This window comes from Lentinus tigrinus (assembly GCF_003813185.1).
Source record: "Lentinus tigrinus ALCF2SS1-7 unplaced genomic scaffold L226scaffold_13, whole genome shotgun sequence".
NCBI classification, from domain to species: domain Eukaryota; kingdom Fungi; phylum Basidiomycota; class Agaricomycetes; order Polyporales; family Polyporaceae; genus Lentinus; species Lentinus tigrinus.
In genome coordinates, this window is record NW_027137922.1 from 733,591 (window position 1) to 747,684 (window position 14,094).

General features: G+C 55.3%; 10 protein-coding genes across 10 annotated transcripts; 6 read left to right on the plus strand and 4 right to left on the minus strand.

Moving 5' to 3' along the window:
- The first annotated feature begins 1,334 nt into the window (after positions 1–1,334).
- On the plus strand, positions 1,335–2,508 carry L226DRAFT_535518 (uncharacterized protein). Its single transcript, XM_067680921.1, has 7 exons — positions 1,335–1,373; positions 1,423–1,523; positions 1,580–1,803; positions 1,855–1,942; positions 2,006–2,161; positions 2,222–2,365; positions 2,434–2,508. The coding sequence occupies exons 3-7, from the start codon at positions 1,796–1,798 to the stop codon at positions 2,461–2,463; spliced, it is 426 nt and encodes a 141-aa protein (XP_067535220.1). The 5' UTR covers positions 1,335–1,373; positions 1,423–1,523; positions 1,580–1,795; the 3' UTR covers positions 2,464–2,508.
- A 257-nt stretch (positions 2,509–2,765) lies between these two features.
- L226DRAFT_613462 (uncharacterized protein) lies at positions 2,766–4,233 on the plus strand. Its single transcript, XM_067686512.1, has 7 exons — positions 2,766–2,910; positions 2,986–3,056; positions 3,126–3,247; positions 3,310–3,400; positions 3,471–3,626; positions 3,676–3,819; positions 3,877–4,233. The coding sequence occupies exons 1-7, from the start codon at positions 2,796–2,798 to the stop codon at positions 3,979–3,981; spliced, it is 804 nt and encodes a 267-aa protein (XP_067535221.1). The 5' UTR covers positions 2,766–2,795; the 3' UTR covers positions 3,982–4,233.
- A 202-nt stretch (positions 4,234–4,435) lies between these two features.
- L226DRAFT_535520 (uncharacterized protein) lies at positions 4,436–5,852 on the plus strand. The gene is made up of 7 exons (XM_067680922.1): positions 4,436–4,684; positions 4,759–4,829; positions 4,881–4,999; positions 5,075–5,168; positions 5,234–5,389; positions 5,464–5,607; positions 5,670–5,852. Exons 1-7 carry the CDS (start codon positions 4,564–4,566, stop codon positions 5,733–5,735), a joined length of 771 nt encoding a protein of 256 aa, XP_067535222.1. The 5' UTR covers positions 4,436–4,563; the 3' UTR covers positions 5,736–5,852.
- A 67-nt stretch (positions 5,853–5,919) lies between these two features.
- Positions 5,920–6,855, plus strand: L226DRAFT_535521 (CGI-121-domain-containing protein). The gene is made up of 4 exons (XM_067680923.1): positions 5,920–6,133; positions 6,197–6,319; positions 6,367–6,543; positions 6,601–6,855. Exons 1-4 carry the CDS (start codon positions 5,951–5,953, stop codon positions 6,718–6,720), a joined length of 603 nt encoding a protein of 200 aa, XP_067535223.1. The 5' UTR covers positions 5,920–5,950; the 3' UTR covers positions 6,721–6,855.
- A 71-nt stretch (positions 6,856–6,926) lies between these two features.
- L226DRAFT_535522 (SCO1 protein) lies at positions 6,927–8,262 on the plus strand. Its single transcript, XM_067680924.1, has 4 exons — positions 6,927–7,192; positions 7,246–7,342; positions 7,446–7,640; positions 7,731–8,262. Exons 1-4 carry the CDS (start codon positions 6,986–6,988, stop codon positions 8,084–8,086), a joined length of 855 nt encoding a protein of 284 aa, XP_067535224.1. The 5' UTR covers positions 6,927–6,985; the 3' UTR covers positions 8,087–8,262.
- A 6-nt stretch (positions 8,263–8,268) lies between these two features.
- Positions 8,269–8,755, minus strand: L226DRAFT_571517 (uncharacterized protein; the record flags this gene model as incomplete). The annotated part of the gene is made up of 4 exons (XM_067684564.1): positions 8,269–8,329; positions 8,381–8,395; positions 8,452–8,535; positions 8,676–8,755. The coding sequence occupies 4 exons, from the start codon at positions 8,753–8,755 to the stop codon at positions 8,269–8,271; spliced, it is 240 nt and encodes a 79-aa protein (XP_067535225.1).
- Positions 8,756–9,014: 259 nt separating this feature from the next.
- On the minus strand, positions 9,015–10,454 carry L226DRAFT_509121 (uncharacterized protein; the record flags this gene model as incomplete). The annotated part of the gene is made up of 6 exons (XM_067678205.1): positions 10,424–10,454; positions 10,096–10,366; positions 9,696–10,043; positions 9,450–9,630; positions 9,252–9,377; positions 9,015–9,161 (listed from the first exon to the last, which is right to left on the minus strand). Exons 2-6 carry the CDS (start codon positions 10,266–10,268, stop codon positions 9,015–9,017), a joined length of 975 nt encoding a protein of 324 aa, XP_067535226.1. The 5' UTR covers positions 10,269–10,366; positions 10,424–10,454.
- On the minus strand, positions 10,319–10,729 carry L226DRAFT_80038 (uncharacterized protein). Its single transcript, XM_067687253.1, has one exon. The coding sequence runs from the start codon at positions 10,624–10,626 to the stop codon at positions 10,360–10,362; it is 267 nt and encodes an 88-aa protein (XP_067535227.1). The 5' UTR covers positions 10,627–10,729; the 3' UTR covers positions 10,319–10,359.
- On the plus strand, positions 10,610–12,684 carry L226DRAFT_535523 (actin). The gene is made up of 10 exons (XM_067680925.1): positions 10,610–10,654; positions 10,789–10,856; positions 10,916–10,952; positions 11,008–11,013; positions 11,066–11,093; positions 11,151–11,219; positions 11,272–11,868; positions 11,931–12,002; positions 12,058–12,202; positions 12,269–12,684. The coding sequence occupies exons 2-10, from the start codon at positions 10,833–10,835 to the stop codon at positions 12,416–12,418; spliced, it is 1,128 nt and encodes a 375-aa protein (XP_067535228.1). The 5' UTR covers positions 10,610–10,654; positions 10,789–10,832; the 3' UTR covers positions 12,419–12,684.
- Positions 12,685–12,814: 130 nt separating this feature from the next.
- On the minus strand, positions 12,815–13,575 carry L226DRAFT_613467 (uncharacterized protein; the record flags this gene model as incomplete). Its single annotated transcript, XM_067686513.1, has 4 exons — positions 13,335–13,575; positions 13,086–13,250; positions 12,996–13,025; positions 12,815–12,935 (listed from the first exon to the last, which is right to left on the minus strand). Exons 1-4 carry the CDS (start codon positions 13,520–13,522, stop codon positions 12,815–12,817), a joined length of 504 nt encoding a protein of 167 aa, XP_067535229.1. The 5' UTR covers positions 13,523–13,575.
- Positions 13,576–14,094: the final 519 nt, after the last annotated feature.

Sequence of the window (14,094 nt, forward strand, 5' to 3'; positions counted from 1 at the left end):
TCACACTCACGCAGAGTATCGTCCACGAGGTATCCTTCTGGCAGCTGCGTCTTAATGGCTGCTGACATCCTCTTGAATTGGCAGACGCATTTGACGTGGGGCCATGAGAGACTGGTCTCGATCGGCTCTATCAAGTGCCTGTTGTTCCTCTTCGCGCGCGCATAATGACCGGAGACGTCGGAGGGTGAGGCAAAAACAACATGGGGGGAGCGTCTGCAATCGCGATCTGCATGTCGGGAGACGATCTGCTTGGGGTGGTGTCTCAGCGCCACGAGGGACTCCTGCAGCGGAGGTGGTTCCCGGAGCAGAGCCTTGCCGTTGGTATCGACGGGGTTAAGAGCATGGAGCGCTTGGAGTGCGTGATTCACGAGTTCGACAAAGGGCTTGTACCGCTGGTTTTCGTGTGTGGTCTTTTTGCAGCTAGATTGAAATCAGACTAAGCCAATCGATACGACAGGCAGCTAAACAGGAGACGTACTATGTGTTCAGGTGCTTCCGAAAGGTTTCACCGTTCGCGATGGACGTAACGGCCTGAAGGCACGGCTTGAAGGCGAGATCGGCGGCTCCACGGTCACCGGGGCCAGCTCCTCCTTCCGGGTCACCGGGGCGGTCGAGAAGGCAGAGGGACAGGAGATAGCGAGCAACTTGAGGGTATGGATGGACCTCCTGGCGACGAAGATCTCTGGCCAACCAATGCGGAACTGCTTGCTGTCTGGAATGTGTTTTGAGCACACGTACATACACGTACAGTACAGGTACTTACGCAGGCTCGGCATCCAGCATAAACTCGGCACTCCTATCGTTGATGGGTGTAGCAAGGCGTTCGGTTGGTCGGGGATACATACTTGACTTTGCGTAGTTCTAACCTCCGTAGCCGACCATGATAGGCATGTGTTATGGTCGATCTATTTCGTACTTATGATGCGTGGTCCGAGAACAAGCTTGAAGTATGTAGAGGAAATGTGACGCCGGAAGTTAGTGCTGTTCGGATATTGCCGTGGCCTGACATTGGTCATCACCACGACAGAAGCGCCTGTGCGCCAGTGGATACTCAAATAAACGCTCAGCCATTTCACTGATGGCACTGTGGGCGAAGCGCGAAATTGTAATAAAGTGAGTCTCACCAGGTCTCACCACGGCTCTCACGATACTACCGATCAGTATGTAGCATGCCTGCAGATAAGGTTGACCGTTGAGCAGGTTTGAGCGCATAATGGTCAGCATAGCCTTCATTCAGATTACGCGCAAGCCCCGGAACTCCGGAAGCAGGGGCCCAACTTCAACGATATCCGCGGTCCCCGGCGTATCAAGGAGCTTTGCCCCGGACGTCCAAGCTCAAGCTCTAGCTATAAGATCAGACATTGTGTTCGCAGGTGAGTCCCCTTTTCGAATACGGCGCGGAGAGTTTGACATGCCCTATAGCAACGCTCCCAGAGTCGACGACGTCCCGCTCATTGATAAAGACAGAGCAAGATCGACCACATGGGCAGACGGGCCTCCGAAAGTAGAAGCCTTGCGATACAGTCAGTCCTCAGGAGATTTTTCCACTGCAAGCAATGCTTATTCGCCTCCAACACAGGTGACATACCCCGAGCCGTAGACAGCACCCATCGTTCGTTCCTGCACGACTCCCTTATGGGATATTACCGAGTATACTATGGTTTATCAGTCTCTTCGGAACGATGGTGCACTCACTTTGAGTTTCCTTATTTAGGATGCTGACCGCTCACGGGCATATGAGGCGACAAGATGTATATAGCCTTGGGCAGCCACGGTCGGCCACGGAGATGCTGTTATGTTCTAGTATGTTTGAATTCGTTCGATGGATGCAGCACTATACTGAACGATTGTCAGCGGTGTCCCTGGAAACAATAAGACCGGCCCGTTTCTGCCATGGATCTTGCCTCTATTTAGAGCTGCTGAGCCTGCGGAGTTGCAGAAGGTCTGCAACATTCACGGTCACTTATCCCAGCCTAAGCTTTGACACGTGCGTATTGGTGCACAGAGGAAAACGGAGTTCATTGAGAAGGTCAAGGCGATGATCCAAGATGCGTTCGGGGAGCATGTTGAGGATATGCTGGAAGTCCAGGGGCTTGCAACTGCCCCGGAGAAGCAGGGACGTGAGTATGCGACGGCGCTGATGAAGATTGTCACAGACATGGTAAGGCGCAAAAGCTCCATCGATCTTACACGATACTCACAGCACTACCGCTTCTTGCAGGCAGATGCGCAGGGGCGTGAGACGTTTGTGATTACTGCCGATGCGTATGGGTTCTACGAGACACTGGGATTCAAGGTGGTCCGACAAGAGTTGCTTGGGGTGGACAATCCTAAATGGCAGGGTGCCCCAGTGACTCTCTATATTGTGAGTTCAGAGCGCAATGCTCCTTTCCCTTTGACGGCAACTACTCACGTTTTGTCTTGCGCCCATAGATGCTGAGAAAGCAGTTTGGATTGAAGTGAACGCCGGTAATACTCCCAATATGCCGTTGTGAATAGATACGGGGTACCGAAACCGGATACCCTCAATTATGCACATCAGGACAGAAAGGCAGCGTTGCAAATCCCGTCAATTCTACGGGCAGGCCAGGGCTTCATGTACTTATGGTCTTGGTTTCGAACGCCTCGGCGAGGAGCGTGGCATGACCTTGATTTGTCTTCTAGAAGTCCCGGAGATCACGCAATCACTTCAATCAAAGTGCCTGGTGGGAGCAATTTGGTATTGCGGGGCGCTCTGCCGTGTCCTAAAGCACCCTATGGACAAGTGAGGGTCGCGGAGCCGCGCGGTAGAGAGCATGGCTCCCTACGACCACGACGAAGAGAAGGTGGCCCTCCTGGGCGGCAGTTCCACGTCCTACGCAAGTGTCGAAACGTTGAACAGCGAAATCACAGTGAAGCCATTGCGATATTGTAAGCTTGATCTATGCGTACAGTGACTGGGTGTTGCGGACTTACTCTCTCTATGTCGCATGGGAACGAACACAGCCGAGATACCTCAAGCAGTCAGCAATACCTACACCGCAACTCGCGCTGAGTCTCTAAGTCGCTACCTAGATGTGGGTACACCTTTTCCCCTACCGAACGGAGTGTGCACTGAATTGCATTCACGGTTATGATACTGATAGGATGGCAACCACACGCCATTCGGGGTGTGGCACAAGAAGCTCCTAATTGCATTGAACTACACGGAAAGGATCCATCGGGGTCGCGTACTTACAGTCGACCATGGCGACTCAACGATTTCATTGTGCGTACCAGAGCCGTCGTTCGTGTTCTTCAGTCGTGTTGACTGTGGAAAATTGTCTGTAGTATTGAACCTGGCGAGCCGAGAACTGGACCATTGCTGCGCTGGATCATCTCACTGTTGAAATCAGGCAAAAAATCTGCCGAGATGCGCAAGGTTCGTTCATCATCGAGATTCGCGTCAGCGTCACTGGTTGAGAGAACTTTCCAATTCTTCTTCCCCGTAGAGAGAAGCCGAGATTGCGACCAAGCTCGAGACCATGATCAAGTCAGCGCTGGGGGACAGACGCGCCTCTATGATGGTGCTCAGTGGTCTAGCGACCGCTCCTGCGAAGCAGGGTCGTGGCTATGCTACCGCCCTCGTGAAGACTCTCAACGACAAGGTGAGATCTCCTTCTATTTTTCCCTTGTATGCTCATGCTCAGCGTTTAGGCGGACGCGCTGGGTTGCGCGGTTTGGTTGATCACGGATGACGCGAAGTGGTTCTATGAAGACCTTGGCTACGTGCTCGTTGCGGAGGACTGGGCAGGTGTCGACAACCCGAAGTGGAAGGGCGGCCCGGTGCCTCTTCGTATCGTGAGTGATCCAAGTGGCCCACATCGAGAGTCACACAGTTCTGACTTTTCATGCCAGATGGTGAGAGAGTGCAAGTCCGTGGACGTGCAAATGGGATGTGGGGAGGCTTACGCACGGTCTTCTGGCGAGCGCATGAAAGGGTCAGCACCGCTCAATTGGTGAGAGACATTGGTCCTAACACCTTGCAGCCTGAGGATGATCAGGGTAGGTAGAAGAGAGATAGTACAGCAGTGACAGTGAGGACTACTGTCGCGCGAACAGCTCTCTATGGGGGGTGTGGGGTCTGGTACGCTCCTTGCGTCTTGCACGAACCGTGCTTGCCAAAGTCCTCGCAATGCAGATCGAAATGCAGAACATGACATCGCAGGCCACTACCAATGTACCAGGTCGATTGGAGACCACGCGGGCCGCAGCAGATCTAGAGAGCGACCGCCTGAGATGATGGCGTCCTACATAGGATGTTACTGGGCACGCAGCAGCGCTCCGGACGCGGGTTACTGATCGCAGTTCCCCAGGTACCTTTCATCGGTCCGCGTGGCCCGGAGACTCGGTATTGATGCATCTGATGTGGATTGTATGGTGGCTTCGCTGCTGTAAATATTCGCGCTGCGGTGCTGCTGCTGTCAATTCCCCTTATCTCCACGGTACCCGTAAGCTGCGGGGCGCTCGAAAGCTCTTCTTAAGTCCATATGACCACCTGGGTCGGCCGCGCTGCTGTCAAGGAGCCCTAGCAGAGAGCATATGATGGCTTCCTACTACCACGAGGAGAAAGCGGCCCTCTTAGGCGGCGGGCGCCCTGCGAGCCTGACATACGGGAGGTTCGAAACGCTGGAGGGCGAGATCGAGGTGAAGCCACTGCGGTACTGTAAGTCCCGTATACACTCGCACCTCTGAAACATCGACTGACTAGCAGTTCGGACGGCACGGACGTGCGCACAGCTGACATACCTCGAGCAGTCCGTTGCACATATGCGGCAACCCGCGTTGAGTCCGTATCGCGTTATTTCGATGTCGGTCCATCTTCTGTCCCCAGAGTGTATAATTGACTGACATGCGAGCAGGATGCCGACCGCGGACCATTGAAGTTGCCTCAGATGCTCTTCGTTACATTGAGTTTTGTTGACAATGTGCGTCTCGGTCGTGCAGTTACCATCAACCATGGCGACTCCGTCTTGTCGTAGTGCGTGTTGCATACTTATAGGGTTTTCCGGCTGTAAAGTTATTCGGGCTAACCGTGACATACTGCCATCCGTAGCCGCGAACCTGGAGATGCGAGAGCCGGACCGCTGCTGTCATGGGTCTTAAAGTTACCGTTCTTCGATCGGGTCAAGTCTTCAGAGTTGCGTAAGGTGCGCGCGCTTTTGCCGATGAAATTCAGCTACGTCTGTTTATAATTTCTCCTGTGACCGTGTAGAGAGAGATTGAGGTTGGCACCAAGCTGAGGGCGATGATCAAGTCGGCGCTGGGAGATAGGGTCAGCGAGATGATGGAGCTCAGTGGCCTGGCAACTGCGCCTGCGAAGCAAGGACGAGGATACGCCACTGCCCTCGTGAAGTATCTTAACGACATGGTAAGACCTCTCTAGTGTCTTGCTTCATGTACGCGCATCGTGTACTCACAAGTGCTGTCTTTCGTTTGCGATAGGCGGACGCGCGTGGCCGCGCGGTTTGGGTGTTCACAGACGACGCAAAGTGGTTCTACGAGGAACTTGGCTACGTGCTGGTCGCGGAGGACTGGGCGGGGGTCGATAACCCGAAGTGGAACGGTGACCCTGTGCCTCTTCGTGTCGTAAGTGATAAGGACCGGAAGCGTGAGACTTATGTGTGCGTTGCTGACTCACTGTTTGCTAGATGTTGAGGGAGCCCAAGCCGAGGGACTTAGTCGACGTCGCTGAGAAGGGGTTGGTCACGTACTAGGCGTAAGCTACTAGTAGTACACATGGTCCAATATGCCGAGTGACACCGTAGAGCTCCGAGTGGTGTCGTTGTAGCAGCATCATCTTTTTGTGTTGGAAAGCATTGAGTTCAATCTGTACTCAGGTCGAAAGTGCCGTCATAGCAGAGGTTAAGAAGGAGACCTGTAAGTGGCTCAGACAAGCGCCGAAAGCTCCTACACCTCTCCTTCTTCGATCATGCAGTCATTTCACTATCCACACCTACCATCTGAATACGCTACAGTACATGTAGCATTGTACACAAACGTCACGAACTCTGCAGAGATTCGAGGTCGGATCGTCCGTGCAGCGCAGCTCGAAGGGCCCGACGGCGAGACCGAGCGCGAAGCCGTTAACTTCGCGTTCCTGGATGCCCGTCTGGTAGGTGAAAGGATGCTCACAAGCAGTACAGGTACATACTGAACGGTGCATTATTGCTTGTAGATATGCAGTCCGTTACATCTGCAGACTGCCGTATATCAGGCGATCCTTGCGCAGGTGCAAGGATCCATCAGGACAAAGACCGTCCACTCCGAGATCTTATGGGCTCTCAACCCCACCAACAATGTATGTTCAATACATACTGCTGCTGAGTTACACTGACATTTTATCAGATCACAGAGGCAATCCGACGATACGGCGTGGCAGACACCACGACCGCACTGATCGTCGTACGGATCTGCTCTCCAGAGCTGAATGACGTCGAAAAGCGCATGAGTGCTGTCGTCTCAGGCACACTATCTTCCCTGGACGCGCTGGTCGATATAACGGACTGGGCAAGCGTGAAGAAGGTATACAGCATGGCTCTGCCGATCGTGGATATGGCTGATTTCGGGTCGACCTTGCAGTACTGCAAACTGAACGGGGAGCCTGCACTGAAGGCGGTAGCGAAAGACCCCGCAAAGGAACGCCTCTTGGTCGAGGAGATCGTAACGAGCTCTGTTGCGATGAAAAGCGTCATGGCATAGATATGGATGGAAGAAGTTGCGGCCGGTCGCCGAGGAAGTGCTGACAAGTAACCTCCGACACGTCCTGGTACCAGTGTACTGTAGTCAGACTTCCCGAGAAGTGTAACGTAGTGTACGACATTATTAGATGCCTTGACATCGTGGTTGTCCAGTGCGAGTTCTCTGTGAACGAGTTCAGTGCGTCGCCTAGATCTGTCAGTGCCGAGCCTCGACTGGCCCGGTCCGAGCTGCCCAAGTACGCGGGCACCCTAGGGTTAGGAGTCCAATGTCTACCTGCACACTATCCGCCACTGTGTCTCGGGCACTCGCCTCGTCCTCTCGACGTTCTCTGTCTTTGCGCCATGCCAAGACAGTCCCAAGGACAATACCACGCGCCGCACTCGCCAGCTCGTCGCGGAGGGCGTACTCACAGGACCCGTCAAACCCGCTTCAGCAGACATCCACGGGCTCTCGGGACAAGTCGACAGTAGGGGTACGTCCGGGAGATATTCCGAAGGGGATGTGGATGTAACTCGAGTGTTGTAGGTCTTCACGCCAAAGGCTGCGGCTTTGTTCGTTGCAACGGGTGTCGCGCTGTTCTTCTACTTCCGGAGTGAGAAGGAGAAGCTGCTCGAGCAGAAACGTGCGTGTCCTTTCGTCCTCTTCCTCTCTTTCTTCCGCTCAACATGACACGCCCCTGCATGTGTGATTTTGTACCGCGTTTGGTGATTATCGACAACACGCAGGCAAAGAACGGGAGGACCAGGTAGTCGGCAGACCGCAAGTCGGCGGACCCTTCAGCCTCACGACGCACGAGGGCAAGCCATTCACAGAAAAGAACCTCCTGGGCAAATGGAGCCTCATCTACTTTGGCTTCACTAACTGCCCCGACATTTGTCCCGAGGAGCTTGACAAGATGAGCGCTGCTGTCGACAAGCTCGGTGCGTCCTGTACCCTGGCTCCCTCTCATACTGCCGTATTGATACGTCCCGACTGCACTCCTCGTTACACACGAACACACATCCATACAGACAAGGAGTACGGCCCCATCGTGCAGCCCATCTTCATTTCCGTTGATCCCGCGCGGGACACCGTCCCCCAAGTCGCGCGCTACGTGCGCGAGTTCCACCCGAGGCTCGTCGGGCTCACGGGCGACTACGCGACGCTCAAGGCGACGTGCAAGGCCTACCGGGTGTACTTCTCAACGCCCCCGAACGCAAAGGCGGATGATGACTACCTGGTCGACCACTCGATCTTCTTCTACTTCATGGACCCCAATGGGCAGTTCGTGGATGCGTTTGGGAAGTCGAGTAGCGAGGCGGACGTGGTGGAGAGAGTGAAGAAGGAGATCACGAGGTGGGAGGAGGAGACGGGGAGGAAGGTGTGATGTGTCGCTGGTACGTGCAGGGAGAGATAGGGAGAGTACATTACGTGCATGTCGCGGACGCCGTTCCACACTAGTAATCCACCCAACTCAAGACACTCACACGGGAAAGATTGTTCTGGCCTACGCGGAAGCACTTCACACTGTTTGCGACGAAAGCAGAATGCGATAGGGATTCTAGTATATCACTCCTCTTCGGCAGCGGCAAGCTTGCGCTTCGAGAGCTCCTTCATCCGGCGCATGTAGCTGTGGGCCATCAGTACTCACATAAGGGGCACTAGGCACGATGGGACTCACTCCTCGTACTGGCACCTAGTACAGTAACCTTCAGGAACGAATTCAAAAGTAAAACATGGGACAGTGCTTACTTCTCGTACGCATGCCTCTCGTTCTCGCACTCCCAAGGAAGGTACAGCTTGTCTTTCCGGCAGACATTGAGAGGAATGAGTAGTCTATAGTCCGCGCATCCGACCAGTTATTGATGTTTGAGGCGCGTCCAGGACCATATGGGGGCAATCGGGTTGGAATAGTTGCAGGCAGGTTGCAGGTTAAGTATTTCGTGTACGATGCAGGACAGAACAGGGGAACGCACGCAGAACACTGATCCCTCCAGCCAAGAGGCACCTTGGCGGCCTTGAGCTCTGTCTGAGATGCCGTTGTTGAGGAGGTCATGGTCGTGGATGAACGTCGTGGTCGCCGTCACTCGACGCTTCCGACTGTTCGCCCGACAGGCGTCTACGCAGGTACGACTGAGGTTAGGGTTCGAGGACAACTGTAGGATCCAGAGCGCGCGAGCATGGCGCCTTGCACGACTCGGTAGACAAGGGGAAGGAACTGCAATGGGGGATGATGTACATTATATTCCGATGAAAGATGACGACGACTGCTATCAAGGAAGAAAGTCATGGATGGACACTACAAGAAGTCACCGTCATTTCTTCTGCTGGTCCTTCATACTCATCTCGATCGCTCGCTTGATCGCATCCTCCTCGCTCTCTTCCTCCCCACCGTGTTCGCCCATCTCCACGTCCTGCTGCTCCGACATGGCCAGCGCTCGAGCCAGCATCGCGTCCTCGTCCTCCTCGTCCTCTTCCGGCACAGCGGGCGCTGCTGCGGATGCTGGTGTAGGGGGAACAACGGGCGCGGCAGCAGGTGCGGGTGAAATGACAGGTGCCGATGGAGCTGCTGCTGCTGCTGCCGAGGACGAAGATGAAGCCCCGCCCGCTGGTTGTGCAGAGGCCTGCGCAGCTGCGGCTTGGCGGGCTTGTTCTTCCTCCATAGACATGCGCAGTGCCTGCAAATTGCGTGGTGTACAGTCAGAAGACGAAGAAAATTCTGCACTCAGGCAGGAAGAAGGATGACGCACCATTGCAAGTTCCGGGTCGAGGCTGGGGTCAACGCCGAATTCGAACCCGCCGGCGCCACCACTGGGACCGGCCGCGTCACCCATAGCTTCTTCTGGAATGCCGCGGTCACCAGCAAGGATGGGAGACGTAAGAACCATGTCGGAGAGTAGATGCGTGCCTGGTGGTACGGAGAGGTAATGTCTACCAGTGTGAATGAAGGTCAGTTACGGTGAGTAAGAAGCTTCATTGCGTTACTAAGAGCGTACGAGTTGTCTCCAGTGTTGACATTCTCAATGAAGGTCTTGACAATACTCCGCTCCCCCTCCTCTATGCCATCGCCAAACACGATGAAGTCGACGGCGACGTTGTTCTTCTTGAGGCGCTTGGCGAGCTTGACCATGAACTTCTCGTCCGCGGCCTGGTCCTCAAGCGGGGAGCCGACGAAGACGACAATACGCTGGCGGAGATTCTTGTTGGATCGGTGCTTGAGTGCAAGGAGGGCCTTCTCGATGGCATTGGGGATGTTGCAGGACCCGCCGAGCTTGTCCTCCGCGGAGTTGATGGCGCCGAGTATTGAGCCGATCTCCTTGGTGTTTGTTACGAGTACTTCTGGACTGCATCTCGTGTGAGCGTGTGGTTAAGCTGCTAACATGCTATGGTACACACCCCTTGCCGGCCATGGTCATGAAACCGACAGTGTTCTCTGGGTTGGAGTCCACCTTTGTCTGGAAGAGGGTGGTGACGGCGTCTGCCTGTGCGCGGAATCTGTTTGGGTGATAGTCGCCATTGCGCATGTACTCGGAGTTGTCAACGACGATGATAGTGGCTTCGAGAGGCATGGTGGGTAAGCAGTCGAAGAGGTCGCGGTGCACTCAGACGCGTCAGCGCAGACGCGTCCAGATGGGCGTCTCTGGGTAGATCACGTGATCCTCAGACACTGAATGGGAGGCTGAGCTTGGCACACACGCTCACACCGCGCGCAGATGGGACTAACCACACGGAAGACACGGACACGGCTGCGATGCGGTCGCCTGCGCTGGCCAAGACGGCGCGGATGCGGGGAGGAGGAGAAAGGGAAGCGCCGGGTGGCCTGGGCCTGCCCTGAAGCCATCGCGATAAGGGAGGGCGAATCAAGAGGGCATCGCAGGCGCTGTCCGCCCTTTGCCCAAGCCCCTCACGACTCTCCGCTCTTGTCATCGTCTCTCTCGCTCTCGAGCACACCAAGGTCAGTGTCCGGAACTCTTGTCCGCAGCGAGCTCGACTGCTCACTCATCTTCCTCCGTCGGCGCCCCGGCATCGCTCTGACTCGCTGCGCTTGCACCGCCTCGCCCGCTGCTGCATATATCATCTCCCCGACAGCCATCTCTTCTTCACCTTTCTCTTTCACGAACTAGCACGACAACATGGAGGACGAGGTAGCTGCGCTCGTAAGTCGCTCTCTTCTGTCCATATATCTCGAGCAGCGACCCTGAGCGGGTCCATCTAGGTTATCGACAATGGTTCCGGCATGTGCAAGGCTGGCTGTGAGTAATCAAGCTCTCTCTCCTGTCGTACGCGTGCTCATAACCCCCTTTCCAGTCGCTGGTAAGATTAGTATTCTGTGTACGCGCAGTGCTGCGTTCTGAACGCGTCCTAGGTGACGATGCCCCCCGTGCCGTGTTCCCGTAAGTGTACACTTACCCCTTGATTGCTATTAATGGTCCTGATCCGCCCTTCCTCAGTTCGATCGTCGGTCGTCCCCGGCACCAGGGTGTCATGGTCGGTATGGGTCAAAAGGACTCCTACGTCGGGTACGTAGTGTCGACTGCTCTCCATACTCTTGCAATTGACAATCTGCGACAGTGATGAGGCCCAGTCCAAGCGTGGTGTCTTGACCCTCAAGTACCCCATCGAGCACGGTATTGTCACCAACTGGGATGATATGGAGAAGATCTGGCACCACACCTTCTACAACGAGCTCCGTGTCGCCCCCGAGGAGCACCCCGTCCTCCTCACTGAAGCCCCTCTCAACCCCAAGGCCAACCGTGAGAAGATGACTCAGATCATGTTTGAGACTTTCAACGCACCTGCCTTCTACGTCGCTATCCAGGCCGTTCTCTCGCTGTACGCCTCCGGTCGTACCACGGGTATCGTCCTCGACTCCGGTGATGGTGTCACCCACACGGTCCCGATCTACGAGGGTTTCTCGCTCCCCCACGCCATCCTCCGTATCGATCTTGCCGGCCGTGACCTCACCGAGTTCCTCATCAAGAACTTGATGGAGCGTGGCTACCCCTTCCACACCACCGCCGAGCGTGAAATCGTCCGCGACATCAAGGAGAAGCTCTGCTACGTCGCGCTCGACTTTGAGCAGGAGCTCCAGACCGCCGCTCACTCTTCTGCCCTCGAGAAGAGCTACGAGCTTCCCGACGGTCAGGTTATCACCATCGGTAACGAGCGGTACGTCCACTTGCAGGCTATGAACACTGTTCCTGGTTCTGATTCGCCGCCCAATTACACAGGTTCCGTGCTCCTGAGGCGCTCTTCCAGCCCGCTTTCCTCGGTCTTGAGGCTGCTGGTATCCACGAGACGACGTGCGTATCCTCCCATCTGCTAGTGGTCTCTTATGATGCTGACACAGACTATCAGGTACAACTCCATCTACAAGTGCGATCTCGATATCCGTCGTGACCTCTACGGCAACATCGTCCTCTCTGGTGGTACCACGATGTTCCCGGGTATCGCGGACCGTATGCAGAAGGAGCTCACCGCTCTTGCACCTTCAAGTATGAAGGTAAGTTTCATTGGCATTTCAGCTCGGGTCCGTGGATGCGATGACTGATCGACACGTCCCTTACAGGTCAAGATCGTTGCTCCTCCTGAGCGGAAGTACTCCGTCTGGATCGGTGGTTCCATTCTCGCTTCGCTCTCCACGTTCCAGAACCTCTGGTGCTCGAAGCAGGAGTACGACGAGTCCGGCCCCGGTATCGTCCACCGCAAGTGCTTCTAAGCGACGACGACGACGATGGGAAAAACGAAGAAGGTGCTCACGCTTCTTGCGATGTAGTAGACTCACCCTACCGTACGCTACCGATCCTTTGTTTGCCCACTTTTATCCCTATCGCATACGCTCTTCTTCCTTACCTCTGTCCGCCGCCGGGCGGGAATACCTTCTTTGCGCCGTGGCGATGATGGGGTGCGCTTGTATTATGACGGAACTTGGGACGTGTGAATGACAAATGAATGATTTCTATACTATCATCCTATTGTGTGAGTGGCCAAGTACCGACGAAGTGGTATGCCCTAAGTCCTGACCGGATCTGGCTAGGGAGTCCATCCCATGTAAGGATTCCGAAACTGCGTGCTATACTTCCTACTAAGAGCAAAGTAACAGTCCAAGGGACCCCTAGAGAGCCCCGAAGATGGTCACGATCGCATGGTTACTATCTCCCGCCGGAAAGGTGAGATTGGCGAGCAAGAAGCGGTCGTTCAACACGCTGTACGTCTCCGAGTCGGTCTCCAGATGGCTGGTGAAACTCTTTCTTCAGCATCATGTTCGCGACTCAAAATCCGATCGCAGTACTCACACGTAAGTCATATCCGACGCGAACAGTTTCCTGCAGACAAGCCAGTGTGTAAGGTGACACCAGGGGCATTGAGACAGAAGCATAACTCACCCTACCCCTTCGGCCCGCAGGTAAGCCAGCTTCTGGTCCGCTTCCCAGCGCAGGTTAAGGATCGCTTGTGGGTAGAATGCTCCTGAACTGGCGATGATCCCAGTGTCTGCCGAGCCTGGAAGCAAGGTCGCCACGAGTTTGCCAGACGGGTCGGTGATGTTGCCTCTGTCAGGGCGGACGTGACGCCAGTGAGCATGATACTGTGGTACGCGGATTTGTGACCCAAGTGTGTCGCGTGTTACCACTCACCCGCTGAGAGGAGCATAGACACGGGTGCCGAACGTGCTGTTGCTGATCGTGCCAAAGTCTCCGATTTCGAGGCGGCCGACGAGGAGCGTCTCGAATTGGGGTGGGGTGGCTGCAGTGATCTGCGCGGCTGCTGGCACGGCGAGGAAGGCTGCGACGAGGGACGAGAGGAGGGCGAGCGGCGTGCGCATTGTGCTATGTGGGGGCTTGAAACTGAAGCTGAGGAGGTAGTGCTGTCCGAGTCTGAAATGTCTGTCTCAGTCTGCTACCGCGACTGCGTCCTTTATATCCGTCTGAGAGCGGCTGCATGCTGGCTGGTAGCGCGCGGCGACCCCGCTTGGTTCACTGGCTGCGGATCGTACGTGGATCACCCAAGAGGCGTACGAGTCTTGCGCTGCGGCGCTGCCCGCGTTGGTCATCCTGGACGTTGCCAGAGATGACGAGGTCTCCGGCATTGGAATGCTGCCATCAACTTGGAAGCGGATGCCGTAGCACTGACCTGGAAGCAGTGTCAGCCATGGCATACCGTTGATTTAGGCTAACCTCAATGACTCACCGCGCGGTTCCACAAGACCGTTGTCCGATGCTTTCGGCGATATAGAGAGATGCTAGCGGCGAGTGTGAGACGTGTCTTGAGTTTCCTACCAAGTAGCTGACAGGACATTGTTTGCTTTGTTCGCTTGAAGACCCTCAAGGGGTGACCGGAGAACTACGTGCCGATCCGACCGGCTCTTGAAAGCTTGAACGTTTGAGCTCTCCTCGG

Bases quoted from the DNA above. Each gene is read 5' to 3' on its own strand.
- L226DRAFT_80038 (XM_067687253.1), bottom strand. From the start codon at position 10,626: ATGACAAGAGCGGAGAGTCGTGAGGGGCTTGGGCAAAGGGCGGACAGC.
- L226DRAFT_535518 (XM_067680921.1), top strand. The intron at 2,162-2,221 runs GTAAGGCGCAAA...CGCTTCTTGCAG, and splicing joins TGAAGATTGTCACAGACATG to GCAGATGCGCAGGGGCGTGA. The intron at 2,366-2,433 runs GTGAGTTCAGAG...TTGCGCCCATAG, and splicing joins CCCCAGTGACTCTCTATATT to ATGCTGAGAAAGCAGTTTGG.
- L226DRAFT_535520 (XM_067680922.1), top strand. From the start codon at position 4,564: ATGGCTTCCTACTACCACGAGGAGAAAGCGGCCCTCTTAGGCGGCGGG. The intron at 4,685-4,758 runs GTAAGTCCCGTA...ACGTGCGCACAG, and splicing joins GGTGAAGCCACTGCGGTACT to CTGACATACCTCGAGCAGTC. The intron at 5,390-5,463 runs GTAAGACCTCTC...CGTTTGCGATAG, and splicing joins TGAAGTATCTTAACGACATG to GCGGACGCGCGTGGCCGCGC.
- L226DRAFT_535521 (XM_067680923.1), top strand. From the start codon at position 5,951: ATGCAGTCATTTCACTATCCACACCTACCATCTGAATACGCTACAGTA. The intron at 6,134-6,196 runs GTAGGTGAAAGG...TATTGCTTGTAG, and splicing joins CGTTCCTGGATGCCCGTCTG to ATATGCAGTCCGTTACATCT. The intron at 6,544-6,600 runs GTATACAGCATG...TCGACCTTGCAG, and splicing joins ACTGGGCAAGCGTGAAGAAG to TACTGCAAACTGAACGGGGA.
- L226DRAFT_535522 (XM_067680924.1), top strand. From the start codon at position 6,986: ATGTCTACCTGCACACTATCCGCCACTGTGTCTCGGGCACTCGCCTCG. The intron at 7,193-7,245 runs GTACGTCCGGGA...CGAGTGTTGTAG, and splicing joins GGGACAAGTCGACAGTAGGG to GTCTTCACGCCAAAGGCTGC. The intron at 7,343-7,445 runs GTGCGTGTCCTT...GACAACACGCAG, and splicing joins GAAGCTGCTCGAGCAGAAAC to GCAAAGAACGGGAGGACCAG.
- L226DRAFT_535523 (XM_067680925.1), top strand. From the start codon at position 10,833: ATGGAGGACGAGGTAGCTGCGCTC. The intron at 10,857-10,915 runs GTAAGTCGCTCT...GGGTCCATCTAG, and splicing joins AGGACGAGGTAGCTGCGCTC to GTTATCGACAATGGTTCCGG. The intron at 11,869-11,930 runs GTACGTCCACTT...CCAATTACACAG, and splicing joins ATCACCATCGGTAACGAGCG to GTTCCGTGCTCCTGAGGCGC.
- L226DRAFT_613462 (XM_067686512.1), top strand. From the start codon at position 2,796: ATGGCTCCCTACGACCACGACGAAGAGAAGGTGGCCCTCCTGGGCGGC. The intron at 3,057-3,125 runs GTGGGTACACCT...TGATACTGATAG, and splicing joins CTCTAAGTCGCTACCTAGAT to GATGGCAACCACACGCCATT. The intron at 3,820-3,876 runs GTGAGTGATCCA...TTTTCATGCCAG, and splicing joins GCCCGGTGCCTCTTCGTATC to ATGGTGAGAGAGTGCAAGTC.